The sequence below is a fragment of the Antrostomus carolinensis genome, unplaced genomic scaffold (assembly GCF_000700745.2).
Source record: "Antrostomus carolinensis isolate BGI_N321 unplaced genomic scaffold, ASM70074v2 scaffold15798, whole genome shotgun sequence".
Lineage (NCBI taxonomy): Eukaryota > Metazoa > Chordata > Aves > Caprimulgiformes > Caprimulgidae > Antrostomus > Antrostomus carolinensis.
This window is the reverse complement of record NW_010332559.1, coordinates 34,941-49,930: the sequence shown is the minus strand read 5'-3', so window position 1 is coordinate 49,930 and position 14,990 is coordinate 34,941. Positions and strand designations below refer to the sequence as shown.

The 14,990-nt window shown below is 40.8% G+C and overlaps 1 protein-coding gene across 1 annotated transcript; it reads left to right on the top strand.

The window, feature by feature from the left end:
* Nucleotides 1–801: 801 nt before the first annotated feature.
* LOC104520352 (transmembrane protease serine 2-like) lies at nt 802–10,945 on the top strand (the record flags this gene model as incomplete). Its single annotated transcript, XM_010173566.1, is given in 11 exon segments — nt 802–921; nt 2,352–2,481; nt 3,566–3,676; nt 4,541–4,584; nt 5,302–5,415; nt 5,418–5,466; nt 7,516–7,691; nt 8,760–8,855; nt 9,736–9,878; nt 10,605–10,757; nt 10,934–10,945. Coding segments are annotated over 11 exon segments (1,148 nt in total), but the record flags the coding sequence as incomplete, so codon positions are not given.
* Nucleotides 10,946–14,990: the final 4,045 nt, after the last annotated feature.

Here is a 14,990-nt window from a genome sequence, read left to right as displayed (position 1 = left end):
TATTTTGGTAAAATGGGATCTCTCTTGGAGCAGAAGTTATTCAGGTCTGTCTGTTTCTCTGAGGCTTTTGCTTGAAAAGAGTGTTAACATTGTGTGGGTCCAGCCTGTTTCACCACTGTAAGCCATACCACAAATTATACATTTGCCTTGGAAGTCATCTCTAACCAAGGTGACTGAGCTCTGGAGTTGGACTGGAGCAATTCTGTTTGACGTAGGCAAAGTTTGTCTTGTGCTATCTTAATTTCCCTTTCAATGAAAGCCACTTTTCAAAGGAAACTAAAAAGCAATTTGCTGTGGTTTTAGGAGCCTTTCCTTTCTGTTCTGTGCAGGAAAGGAAGAGAGAAGGGAGTTTATTTAAAACTGTTAGGATGACAGTTTGTGTTCTTAGGGTGTTTTTTTACTCACTTTGATTTATACAGGGTGAATGTAATCTTGTTTTAAATGGCAGTGAAAGCAACAGGATGTAATTGGAGTAATTGCTTTCTTCCTCTTTTGCTGTCTTATGCTTTGTCAGTGTAAAGCTGACTCCTTTTAGACAACTTAATGGTGCTTGCTTATTCAGGGGAGGCAATGGACAAAATCCAATCAGCTGTGTCAGTGACTTAATCTGACAAGTGATGTAAAGGACAGGGCAATACATCTGCTGTGTCAGGCCAGGGCTGCTCCCATCTCTGAGTTTAAGGGCTCTTTCTGATGTTTTGCTCTATCAAAGTGAAATACTTCTTAAGATGAGAGTTGGCAGTAGTTGCCTGAGGCTAAGCTGATGTTCAGCTTAACACCTGTGTTGCTCTTTCTCCGCAGTAGAGAATCGTTGTCTTGGCTCCTTAATAGAGTGTGGATCCTCAGGAGTGTGCATTCCGCCCTGGCAGTGGTGTGATGGAGTGAACCACTGTCCCAATGGGGAGGATGAAACCCGGTGTGGTGAGTGCCAACAGTTAAGGGGGAACCTGTCAGCCAATTGCAAGAGTTTTTGAGCAAATTGCCTTATGCAAATCTTGCCTAAGTTACAATAGGGCCATTTTAGCCTAAGTTATATCTCTTAAATGGTTTAGGATGTTTGAGGGCTTTGAAGCTTATATCTAGGTATTCAGCTTGTTTTCAGTCTGATTGAACAGCTGAAACAAAATGACTGACTCAGGGGTTTGAGCTGGCTTAACTCCGAATCACTTTTTAAAATATTACCTTTTAATTCGAATGGGGTTTGTGCAAAACTGAGTGTAACATTGTCTTTGGAATGAACAGTCATCGTTGGCTTCTTAGTAGAACTTCAGGTGATAACATAAATCTAGTGGTCTTCAGTTAGGCTTGTCTTTTTCCACCTATTTCACATTCCTTGTTCTCCCAATAATACTTCAACTACGTCATAACTCCTTTGTGTAAGAAAGCCTGATCTGACCTGTGCTTCTGAGAAGATGCCAAAGGAAGCTTTAGTGCAGTGCTGAAGGTGGTGTAAGTTGGAAACATCATTGATTTGTCCATTGCAGAGGTGTGGCATCTTGTTTTTAACATCTGTGGTGTGCCAGTGCCACTCCAGAAAACCCCGGCTGTGCTCTTATTCTCTCTTGGGGAACTTTCACTCTTCACATGCCTCATGCAGAGTTAGCATTTATTGGCATATGCTCTAAAGCTGTTCCTCTCCATTTGATTGAATAATGGGTTTTTGGAGAAGCTTGTTCAATCTAGGTTTTTTGGGTATTTTTTGTTGTTGTTGTTGTTGTTGTTGTTGTTGTTGTTGTTTTGTTTGTTTGTTTTGTTTTTTTCTTGAACTATTTAATGGTAAATTCTTCTGCAAATAAATACATAATGAGGCATGGAATGTCAGAGGTAATTGCTCCTTGTTACATTCTTGCTTTACAAGCACTTGTCTGAAGAAATTTGGTGTTCTAAGATATTATAATAGATTATATTTTATTTATACACAATATATGATACTTTAAGAAATATATCGTTGCATAGATAAAAGATAAGAAAAGATTGTCTATTGAGATCTCTGTAGTGGTAGGATGTGAAAGAGAATCTTGAGCATAAAAGCTGAAATGAAAAGATGAACACTATTGTACACTTGCATTTTAAACTAGTAAAATTTAAAATTATATTTAAATAAATAAATATTTAAAATAAAATTTAGATTTCTAAATTGCCTTACACAAAGGAATGAAGTTGTTGAAATATTTCTGTCTACTTGATATTTACTCAGAATTTGAGTAGAAGGCAGCTTTAAATTGACACCAGTTCATACATACAAGCAAATATTATGTGTAACAATACCTTTAAGTAGAGAATGCGCCGTAATATACCATGTGGTGTTCTTGGTTTCTTTTTCTTTTTTTTCATTCTTCCTTTTCTGGCAGTTAGACTTTTTGGACCAAACTTTATCCTGGAAGTTTATTCACCTGTCAGCAAATCCTGGTATCCTGTTTGTCAAGATGGCTGGAATGACAATTATGGGAGGACTGCATGTAAAGACCTGGGCTACTCTGCGTAAGTCCAACCTTCGTCAGCCTTTGCACATGCATAGAGAGGTTAAAATTTCCTTGTTGCCATTTTTAAGAATGTATCTGAAAGAAAAATCAGTTGGTGATTTAGTTCTTGTGAACCCAGGTGGATCCGATTTTAACGATGGTAGCTGTTACAGAATCAAAATGAAACATTGCTCCAGGTAACGGGGTCTGGCACGCATGCAGTAGTGACTCAGTGGGGTGACTTGTCTCCAGTACATCCACTCAACAACTGTCTTCAGAGCTTGCTTCAGTTAGTAGCAGATCATTATAATTACTCAATAACATCCAGTCCAACTTAACCTGTCATTGCCAGTATGGCATAGAAAGCCAGCTGGGGCTTCTCAGGTTGTCTGAGGACAAAAATATTGCCAGACCATGTGGAAGATCACCATAAACATTCATTGCCCAGAGTGCTGCCCTGTTCTCTCCACATAATGCTGTAGCCTAAATTATTCTGCAGTTTAAATTCTTGGTGTTGCCTCTTTTTGATACAGTTGGCAAATGCTGTCATCTGTTGTACATGCAGAAATGGAGTGAATTTATTGTCCATGCAGGCAGAACTTGTTTGTGCCCACGCTGCATCATGGTGCTCTGAATTGAGGTCTCTGAACCAGCAGTGACCTCAGTAGTTCTAACTCCAGTAAGACAGCCCAGCCCAGCAGCAACTAAACAGAGCTGGTCCTCAGCTAGAAAGCCTGGCAGGACAGCAGCACTTCCTACTCCTGTCAGTTGTTCTGCAGAAATGTGGCTGTTATGGCTTTTTGGACCTGCTGTGTAAATGTACCAGCAAAGGCATCTCTGTTTCATGAGGCTGAAGATTCCTACCATGTATGTGTATTAGATAAAAATATGATTGTAATCTAGTAACTGTTTGATGGAAAATGGAATTTGACGAATGTTTAAAGAATCTGAGTCTCTGTCACTGTACTACAACACTGGCATTTAATTAAAAAAAAAAAAAAATATTTTTAGTGTTGTTCATGTCAGAAGCTCTAGCTTGGCACAATTTATTGCTTGTTTGAAAATTGAAACTACTGGGTTTCATAATAGACTTTGTTTTGCAGAGATACGTATTACTATAGTCAAGGAGTAACAACTGAAGTCAGCTTTAAAAGCTACATGAAACTGAACACGAGTGCTGGGAATATAGACTTGTACAAAAAACTGTATAGCAGGTATCTTTGTTTAATACAAACTTCTTTCAGGGGGTCTTTTTAGCTGTTGTAAGAGGTGTAACTTCTGTCTGTAGTGTAATGCAAGCACATCTTTCAGTGGGGATTGTTAGAGGGAAAGAGATTTTGTTTTTAATCTGGTTGCAACAACTGCTCTCCCTTCTATTGAAAAACACAGTTGTCATTTTTCCATCTGTCCTCTCTTCTTTTAAAAGAGATGATGTCCCATCCTGTTCCCTCCATGCCGTCTAGAAGGTTGCCACGTCAAAGACACTTTTCCAAGGCTCTTTGACCATCAACAGGAGTTTTTGTATGGTGACAATAGCTACCAGCTGTAACACATTCACAGCAGCTGGTACAGCTTTTTTTTCAGTCACATGGACACGCAGCTTGCAAAGTGGATCTTTCACTGTAGAAAGTATCATTTTTATTCTCATTAAACAACTCTGAAGTGTCTAGTTTCCAAACCTGTGGACTGCTGTACCTGCAAAGTTCCTGTGGCTCCCTTGTTGTTTGGGTTCTTCTACAACTAGTTCATAAATCAGATCAACTTTTACTCTTGCTGTGCTTTATCTTGCTCCTCAGTAGGCTTGCAAACCTTTTGTACTGGTGACTGCAGTCTTCCACATAATAGTTTTGATGAATGCAAGAAATGATGGAAGCCAGTTGGGTGCTGGTAGGGTAGCTGGAGAGGGTGAAGAAAGGAGGGACTCCTCAGCAGGATGAGGAGGGGAAGGCAAGGCATGTAGTTGGAAAGGGTAGGCAGCAGCTGGAGGGTGAACTTTGCCCACCATTTGCTTCACTGTGTTCTTAAAACCCTGTTTGTTTGGTTTTTTTTTTTTTTTTTTTTTTTTATTTCTATTGTAGTGATTTCTGTGCATCAGGAAATTTGGTTTCTTTGCGCTGCATAGGTAAGTGACTGTGTTTCTCAAACTTCCTCTTGTCCATGCTTTGAAATGCTCGTCTGGGAAATCCTTTTATATCTGCATAAATAATTGCCATCTTTTGATGGGCAGGTGGTTCCCAAGTTTCAAACAGTGCAGTTTAAGGAGCAGGGTGGGAGAAGAGACAAGGAGGATGTTGGATACTCTGCTGCTTTTGTCTTGGCTGCCACCGGTTCCTTTAAATGACTTGCCTGCGATGAAGCTCTGTAGCTCTTGCCCAGCAGCCATGGTGGGACATCTGTGGCTCATCTGCTCTCTGACATGCAGCCATCGGGTGGGTTGTGTGTTCTTGATGATGATGGCTGTCATGTGGCAACTCTGGGCTGTTGCATGTTTAGTTGCACAAGACACTGGCATGTGATTGTGTGGCTCGCCAGAGATGCTCGAATGCCACACTCAAAGATGTAATGAACCACTGTTTGATGGTTTGTGGTGAACCGAGGGCAGCAACTACCAAATACTCATCTTGACATTTGCAATGAGAAGGCAGTCTAGGCTACAAGTGACTCGGAATCTTGGTGTCCAGGGCAGGGGCCTGAGCTGTGGCAACTCCAACAGCAGCAGCTCAGAGGTTGGATGTGGTCTGCTCTCCTAGTGAAACCTGAGCTACAGAAGCCATCATCCCAACCATCTGTCTGTAACCAACTCACTAATGATTCTGTTTGTGTGTAACTGACTCTTCAGAGTGCGGGCTGCCCACGAAGAGCCCCAACGTTATGAACAGAATTGTGGGTGGCAGTGGGGCAGTGCTGGGGCAGTGGCCGTGGCAGGTCAGCCTCCATGTGCAGGGCATCCACGTCTGATCATCCCCCGCCAGTGGATAGTGACGGCAGCACACTGCGTGGAAGGGTGAGTCGCAGCCAGCTTGCTCCTTCATCTCTTGAATCATGATTTTTCTCGCTTTAGGCTGAAATGCACAGTTTTACTGAAGTCTCCTGACTTTCTGCTTTAAAACAGAATGAAGTACTATTCCCCTCACCTCCTTGAATGCAGGTGCTAGATATGGTATTTTGGCTATGTAGCATTATGGTTTTCAAATATTAAGGGAAAATTTCTTCTGGAGGAGGCTGGCTGCAGATTGTCTGTCTGATTTCATAGAATCATAGAATGGTTTGGGTTGGAAGGGACATTAAAGATCATCTAGTTCCAACCCCCCTGCCATCAGCAGGGACACCTTCCACTAGACCAGGTTGCTCAAAGCCTCCTCCAACCTGACCTTGAACACTTCCAGGGACGGGGCATCCACAACTTCCCTGGGCAGCCTGTTCCATTGTCTCACCACCCTCACAGCAAAGAACTTCTTCCGAAGAAGGAAGAAGTTCTACAGGAAGAAAATCGTATTTTGCTTGTTAAAGGTGGAAATTAAGTTGGATGGTGGTGTTGGCACAGATACCCACCCAGCTTATGAGGTAAACAAAAGGCATCAAACTTAAGCCAGACAGTACAGTGTTATCATTAAGATGTTGAATTACACTTTGAGGAAAAAACAAAGAAAAGGGGAAAAAAAAGAAATCCAAAACCCTCAAATATGACACAGCTATAGAAAAGATAAATTTAAAGGTGCCTGTACTATTTATTTCCTTGTATCTTCATGACACAGGGTAGTAAAGCCCAAGTCAGTATTAAATGTAGATTTGTACCTATCCAAGAAACACTTTACATAGGCATCAATAAGAAAAATAACTGGTGCTTTGTCTGTTTTTAACCTATGAAAATAGAAGCTTAAAGGAGAGTTAAGGGTGTTGTGGTACTTTGTGTACAGTGGCAGAATGTGTTTAAAAGGTGCCTGCTTCTGTTGGAGGGAAAACCCTGAAGCAAAAACATTTTAATGGTTGGTTGGCTGGATCACAGTTTGAGACTAAGCCAAAGCAAAATGACTTTGTCCTTGACCTTGAGAAAGGAATGCAAGTGTTTATTTTTATGTGATGATCTTATCCCTCCCGTGTTTTCTGATTTGAGCTCTGTAGTACACAAAAGCTTTAGGAATGGCAACCAAGCTGTAGCTGGCACAAACCTGCTTTTCAGTCTTTTTTCCTTGAGGTGGAAGAACTTGAAGCAGTAATGCCTTGGCAGTTCTTATGGAGGGATTTTTAACACTTGTGGGCAATTTTTTATTGAGCATTTATAAACTGTGCTGGAGCACAAGAGCCTACTTAAATTACATCTAGAGAGTATGCTTAACATTTAAAAAAAAACAAACCCACTAAAAACTAAAACCAAACAAAAATCCCCAGGCATTTTCAAGATAGTGAAATTCCTTCTCTAGATCATATTTTTACTAATTCTGGCTTCTGCCCTTTCATGCTTTGGATAGTACACATCAGTGATACCAGTGACATGTGAGACCTTAGAAATAACTGCTTGATCCCTCACCCACGGAAATCAATAGACTTCAGTGTTGCAGTCTCAGACTATAATTTGCTGTGCTGAGTCACTGAGGAGATAGACAGTGATACCCAACCTATTTCAAAGATTTTTCAGATATATTTATGAAATTAGAGTCAAGCTTTCCCAAATTTAGCTGTCTTGCAATTTATCTTTTAAAAAAATGATGATGAGATTTTAAAATTAAATTATCTCCCTTTTATGCTATTTGTCCGTTTCAGCTTTTTTGATCTTTGTGGGACACAGGTATCTGAACATGGACTTTCCTGGTTTTTTTGTGTGTGTTAATACATTTGCATTAACATCAGTAAAAATCATGCTATTTGTGTTAGCCAGTGAGGAGAGACTGGCCAAAAATAAAGAAGGCTGAGTTACTGCTTACCTTTGTCTTCAGAAACGGTAGTCAAATGCATGTGTGTTCTTGGTCATGGTAAAAACAATTTTTTTTGAAGGTCATAATCTGTGACTCCTTACCATGGAAACAAACCTTCTAACCTTTTGTTTTTTCTGTAGACGATTTTCTGACCCATACAGCTGGAGGGTTTATGCTGGGATTCTGAACCAGGATGAGATGTTGTTACGAAATGGATACAGAGTGCAACAGATAATTTCCCATCCAGATTATGATACAGATTCTAAAGACAATGACATTGCCCTTATGAAGTTAGAGACACCGCTGACTTTTACTGGTACATATTCTACTCTTCTTAAGGCAAAAATCCAATGGTTATGAGCACATCTTTTAAAACTTCCAAAGTCCATACATAAATCCTTGTAAATACTTATGGGAAGAACACACAGTGTGGGTAGAGGGTCACCTTAGAGACAGAGCCAAGGCAGAGGTAGGGACCCACCCTCTGATTTTCTAAATAAGATTTATTAAAATCTAGTACATGGTAAAGGCTCACCTCAATAATGTACTTTTACTCCAGAATGCTGTATGGTGCTGAAGTATTGCCACTCCTATTTGAGCAGACACAAGAGGTAGTGGTGGAGAAGCAGCCTAAACCCTCAACCAAATTATGTCAAATAACAATTGGGGAAAAAAACCCCAAATGTTACTAGAAGTTACCTTCTTAAAAGTAGAAGTTCCTTTCTTAAAAGTAGATGTAGGCTGTTTGTAAGCAAGCAGTAAAAACTAGCAGCGAAAACATTATTTAAACTTGAAGTAAAACATTATTTAAACTTGAAGTGCTTTCCGTGTACAGGTGCTGTCTCTGCAGGTCCTTTCTATTTCAGTCGATTAGCTTTAAGCTACTAGGAGGAACGTGGAGGGACTCTGCTGCTGCCGAGAGCAGGCAGGTTGTCTGTTTACCTGGTTTCTGTATTTCACACTTCTTGTGTATAGACCTTGAATCCTGCTTATGTTGTGATTATTTTCAGCAGGGTTTTGCAAAGAGAATGCAGAGAGGTAGTTGTTGGAAGTTTTTCTTCTTCTTTGTTCTCCTTTACTGGTCAGAAGAGCTGGTGTTAATTTTTCTAGTTAGCCTGATGAATTGAGCTAGAACAATTAACTGTGCTTGTTCCTCACTTTGAGGTCCAGATTAGACAGTTGTCTGGGAAAGGGCAGCTGCTAAAGCTTTCTGCTGCTGCCTGTGTCACACAGTATTGCTTATCTGCAAAGAAGGTAAAGTACAGTGAAAATGCATGGTGTGTATGTATTTAAGTGGTGGTCATGCTGAGATATTTTATATACATTTGTTTTGCATTATGTCTGGACATATGGGATTACAGCTGTTACTCTGTTTGTTTTGTAGATAATATACGGCCAGTTTGTCTGCCCAATCCAGGGATGATGTTTGAGCCTGATCAGCAGTGCTGGATATCTGGGTGGGGAGCAGAATACCAAGGAGGTAAAGAGTGGCTCTGGAATATTTTGGTCATAAACCAGTCTATGAATAACTGTTGCATGGCCTGATTGGGCAGTTTGAGCCACATCTGTTGACATGGTATTTTTTTTTTTTCACCCATTTTACAGCCCCTAGTATTTACACACAGAATTCTGTCTTAAAGCAAGTTGTAATGTGTTGCATTCAGCAGACTGCAGAGGAGCCTCAAATCAGTACTGTGGGCCAGAAATATTCACGCAGGAAACAATTTTGTGCCCCTGCTAGCAGGGCCACTTCAGTGCCCTTATTCTCTCTCCTGTAACAAGGGTTGTATATGCCAAGCCAGTTCTCTGTGGACATGTGAAAGGGCAGGAGCCTGTCCTTTCACTACCTCAGGCTAAACTGGCATGATGCAAGTAAATTCACAAGAAATGAGAAGGAAAGGGAGGAAACTTTTCTTTCAGTATTAGAAGGTACTGTGTGGGGAGGTGGGTATTGGCTGTAGCTGGACCCTGAGTATGGGAACTACTGTCAGCTTGTGCTCGACCATGAAACTGTGGGGAGGTCCTCTTCACCTCTTGCACGCTTCATGTGCTTTTGATAGCCCTGTAGATAACACAGTTGATTTGGGACTGGAGTAGGCAAGTAGGTGCCATGTTCTCTTGCTTTACAGTACACTGACAGCAAAGCAGGGTAATGCACTGACCCCTTGGAAGGGAGTTTCAATGGCACAGTTGTCTCTCTCTGTGTGATGGACCATACATCTAAAGTGTCCATCCCAATGTTTCTAGTAAGTTTATTTCATCTTCAACAGTACTAGCTGCTGGGGTTTGTAATAGCAACATATAATGCTTGCTCTAATTTTGTCTATTTTAATGTGTTTTTGTACATGTTTCAATTTTAGGTAAAACATCAAATAACTTGAATTATGTTATGGTGCCCTTGATAGAACATTCTGTGTGTAATTCTATCTATATCTATAGTGGCATGATTTTGCCTACAATGATCTGTGCTGGATATCTAGGAGGAGGAATTGATTCCTGTCAGGTAATTAACACCTAATAAAGATCTAATTATTTTTGTGGTCTTACTAATAGGCTTTTTTAAATCATCTCTTAATTACAAACAGATCCTATGCAAAAAAAAAAAAAAAAAAAAAAAAAAATTGGTTGGGCTTCTAGTTTCTTCTGTGGTGCATCCCTTTAAAAGGAAGAGCTTTTGTTTCATCTTCCAAATGGTTGCCAGTTCTGAGTTCTCACTAACTACCCAAAGAGAGTGAGGCAGTTCCTTTTAATGCTTCAAGGATGTTTTGTTATCTGGTGCTTGAAAGTGAACAAATGCTCTTCATAATCATGGTGATACCCTAGCAGTATGCTTGTGAACAAGGAAGTCAGCAGTGCCAATCTCATTTAATGCTTTGGGCAAATATTTTTCATCCCTGTTGCAAGTGGTCATCATTTAATGCTGTAATTGCATTTTGTTTTATCATTTTCATGAGGCTTTGAGCAACCTGGTCTAGTGGAAGGTGTCCCTGATGATGGCAGGGGGATTGGAACTAGATGATCTTTAAGGTCCCTTCCAATCCAAACCATTTTATGATTCTATGATTTAATGCTGTAATTGCAAAATAGAAATGCCATTGCATTTTGTTTCAGTGACTGTCTTAAAATGGTGGTTAGGTTTTTTTGAAACTTAACTGGTATTCCTGAAGTGAAATGGATTGTGTCTTTCCTGGTGGCCAGGACACTAATAATATGCTTGTATTTTGTGCAGGGTGACAGTGGAGGTCCGCTAGTAACTAACAAAAGCTCCGTGTGGTGGCTGGTTGGAGATACCAGCTGGGGAACTGGCTGTGCTAGTCCCAATAGACCTGGAGTGTATGGGAATATGACTGTGTTTACAGACTGGATTTATAAAAATATGCAGGTAAATTATTTGGGTGTTTTTAATAATTTTAAATGTCCCAAATCCTGAAACTTGATTTAGGAAAATGAATAAATGTAACTTCTCTGATAATGAAGCTATTCTGTTGAGAAGCATCCAAATAATTGATAAGTCTGTTGGCAGAACCTGAACCTTTTTTATTTTGTTTTCTTAAACAGGCAAACAGATGACAACGCTGTCTGTCCTTCTTGCTGATCAATGTTTTCTGAGGACAAGAATAAATGAAGCCATGGGTGCCTGGGATATTTATTCACTTTGCAAATGATTTTTTTTTTTTTCTATTTGAATTTTCTTTTTAAAAATAACATGAAGGATTGCACACTCGGTTCTGTGCTGGCTACAGTGACTGATCTTAATCAGTGAAGGATTATCACAATGAGCACCTTTCTTCTTGTTGTGGTGCCTGGCAGAAAGTCATTCTGTCACCTGCTTACTGAAATGTCTCTCTTTAGTCGAGTAACTTTCACTTGATAATCAGGTATGGGCTTATAATGTAAATTTTAATCACAATTTAACTTAAGATTTTCATTGCAGGATGTTGAGATGGTTGGTTTAGTAGTGTTTTAAATTAAATGTTAAGTAATGTGAACATTGAATCTCTGAGCTGCTGGTTGGCAATTTAAAAAGAAATGAGTGGTTTTTAGTATATATGAAGGGAAGTTTTCCTGCACTATGGTAGAGGTACAGGAAAAAAAAATACTGTATATTCAGGTAGTTAAAAATCCTCAGGATCTCAACACAGCAGTTATCCAAGTCAGACTGTTTGAAGTGAGTCCAGTCTGACTGTCTCAGTAATTAAAAGTGCTGTTCTGCCTTAAGCTGCTCTAAACCCAAAAAGGCCAAGACCTGCCCTGACTCTTGCTGTGGAGAGGGCTCCTCTGAAGCTGTAGCAGGAAGCAGTGAGTTTAGTGTCCCACTGGGGAGGTCCCTGGCTGCCCTCCTCAAGGTTGACTCTCGAACTCTCCCTGCTGTGAAAGGCAAAGGGCAAAGTTTTTCAGTGAGGCTGTGTTGCAAGCGATAGACCTCTGATTGCAGACACCCATACAGAGGCTGTGGATGTTTTATACAAAGAAACACAAATCTGCATTTCTGCGTAACCAGGTGAACTACCTCATTTATTAAATTTGGCTTTTAATTCATTAGAGCTCTCCTTTATGTATCTGCACATATGTTTTTAGCAAAATGTAATTAATATCAGAGTGCCACCTCAACTAGGATTTTGAAAATAATTTATAATAATAGTACAGAGGATCAAAAAGCCATACCAAGTCACTTTTGTTAAGAAGGATAAATCTTTTGAATGAAATGACTCTACTAGTCTTGTTTTATCTTTTGGTACTGAAATACAATTATCTTGCATGTAAACACTGAACCAAATAAATATTTTTTTTTTTTAACCAAATAATTTTCCTTATTATACCTGTTTGCTTGAATTTTTTTGGAAGCAGTTGCTGGATTCAGTATCTGACGTGCTTTGAGAATCTGATTTAAAAAACAACCAACCAAAAAAAAAAAAAAAAAAACCACACAAAAAACCCCAAAACCAAAAACAAGCAAAAGAAAAACAATACAAGAGGGTGATCCAAGAGATTGTTTTAATTCCAATATTTCAGGTCCTTGAACAAACCCAGAGAAAGAGAGCTGGATGTCCAGGAATGTGGATGTCTTTAGTGGCTGGGTCTGATGAAATCACTGACTTGTGAAATTGAATTAAATAAGGAAGTTTAGCCTAAAGGCAGTGGGTTAAGGGAGTCGCACCCTATTTTGTTATTACATCTCATGCTGCCTGAAGAAACATGTACCTGCCTCTCTTGTCTAGGTGTGAGACAGGGTGCTTTTAATAGCACATGAGCATCAGGTGTGCCTTGGGGGGACACTATGAAGCAGTCAAGAAGTTTAAAGTACTTTCAAAACAGAAATTAAATAAATGAGGTTGTTATGGTGTGAGGCTGCTTTATGGCTTCTGAGCTGCAGCCCTGCAAGTCCCTAGTAGCCAAACAGCATACTGAAGTGTGGAAAACTGGCTGTGGTGTTAAACAGCATTAAGCAAGCTGTATGTTGTACTGGGTGGGGCGAGTGCTGTGCACAGAAGTCAGCCATCTGCTGCTGCAGTTTCCTGTCAGAGGGTCAGACACCTCCTATCTTTTCTAGCCTGAAGAGAAGGTTTCTCTTGTAAGCATCTCGGAAATTACTACATGGCACACTGGTACAAGCAGATTTTTTTTTTTCAGCTGAATGCAGACATTACTCTTGGTACACAAAGCACAGCTTTGCCTGTTAAAACAAATCCTCCATATGAAAGATGTAATTAATACAGTGTGCAGCATTATATTTTGCACTGGCTTCCATTAAGTGAAAGAGCTTTTCAAAAGGTTCTCCTTGCCCTGGGGAGGGGAAGGAGAAACGCAGCAAACCACATGCTTTGCCACCTTTCTCATGTTTAACATTCCGAGTCATTTAATCCCTTTTGGACATCTAAATCCTCCCAGCTAGGGAATGGCCCATCAGGACCAAAATTTCAGGCGATGCTCCAGGGATCCAAAAGAGAGAGCCTTTTAGGTGTTTGTGGGGGGTTGGGTTTGTGGGAGGGGGAGGTGTTTTTGGTAGTGGGGGAAGGGGCCACAGTGATGGCCCCTGTGAAAAGCTTCACAAAGTTCCCTGTGGCTCCAAGGCCTACCCCTCCAGCCCAGGCTGAGCTAATTAGCAAGAGGAAAACAGCTCTTCAAATCCATACTTACAAGGAGAAGGTCTGTCTTGGAAAGAAGAAGGTGGAGAGAACCTGGAGAAGATGCCATTGACCTGAACAAAAGACAACCATCTAAAACAGAGAGAGTTTCTTTGCCAGGAGGAGGAAGAGGGAGGACAGAGAACCTCAGACACCCAGTTCAACACTCATGGAGTAGGAGAAGGAAAATGAGGTCCCCTGCAGCCCATGGAAGTGCAACGGCAGAGCAGATGCCCACATGTAGGTTATGGAGGACTCCACACTGGAGCAGCAAGCTGAGCCCGAAGACAAGTGTGAATGAGTTGAGACCCCAGAGTCACTCAATACCAGAGTGGGGGTGGTGAGGAGGTGCGCTGGACCGGAGGCCCGTCTGGAGGCCATGGATGTCCCCATGCCAGAGCCAGGAGCTGACCGTGACTCCATGGGAACCTTGCGTTGGAACACTCTTCCTTTTGCAGCCTGTGGGAGGAACTTTCATGCCAGGAAGAGCAGCAGAGGTGAACTGCTTGCAACCCCCATTCCCTGTGCCCTGTGCTGCTGTGGGGGAGAAGGTAGAGAAATTGGGAGCAAAGTGATTTGAGCCCGGGAAGAAGGGAGGGGTGGGGGGAAGGTGTCTTAAGATGTGTTTTTTATGTCTCACTGGGCTACTCAGATGCATGGCAACAAATTAAATTGATATTTCTTCCCCAAGTTGAGTCTGTTCTGCCCATGGCCATAACTGGTGAGTGAGCCCTCCCTGACCTTCGTTCCTAATCCCGTGACCCCTTTGTTGTGTCTCCTATCCCATCTCAGTGGGTGGGGGGAGTGAGTGCACGTCCGTATGGTTCTACCTGTGGGTTAAACCACCACAGCTTTCTCTACAAATCAGAGAACTGAAAAAGGAGGAACAGAGCCACAGCATCTTGTGGATGTACTGATCAGATGAATTTAACATTCTTTTCCCTTTAGGCTGAAACTGTTTCATGCCCACTGTGTGTACCCTCTACCTATTGAGAATTAACAGGGCAACACCTTACACAGTCATCATTCAGGCAGTGGCAGTAAAGACAACAAAAAAGGCACAAACAAAAAGGGAAGTGGGGAATTGCTAGGGTTGTGCAGTTAGCTTCGTCTAGGAAAGTTAGTTAGATAATTTGATTTCTACAGTTTGTGGGTTTTACAGCTGAAAGCCCTCATCCTCAGTTTAAAAAAAAAAAAAACCACCATGAAACACAACCCTCACAGCTTTAACATTTAATTATTATTTCTATGATTGTACAGATTTCATAAAGCAAATGTTTAAAAATGAGATAACATTTATTTAATCACAGCTCAGTGGAACACTTTACACAAGGGCAGGTGTTTGTGTGCTGTGGAAAATAAAGCAGAACTGAACAGACACAATGAGTATTAAAGGTCTGTGCTGACATTACATTTTTTAAGAGATTTTATGAAGTTCTTTGATAATGCTAGAAAATGAGTAGAAAAATACTTCTTAAAAATGAAGAAAT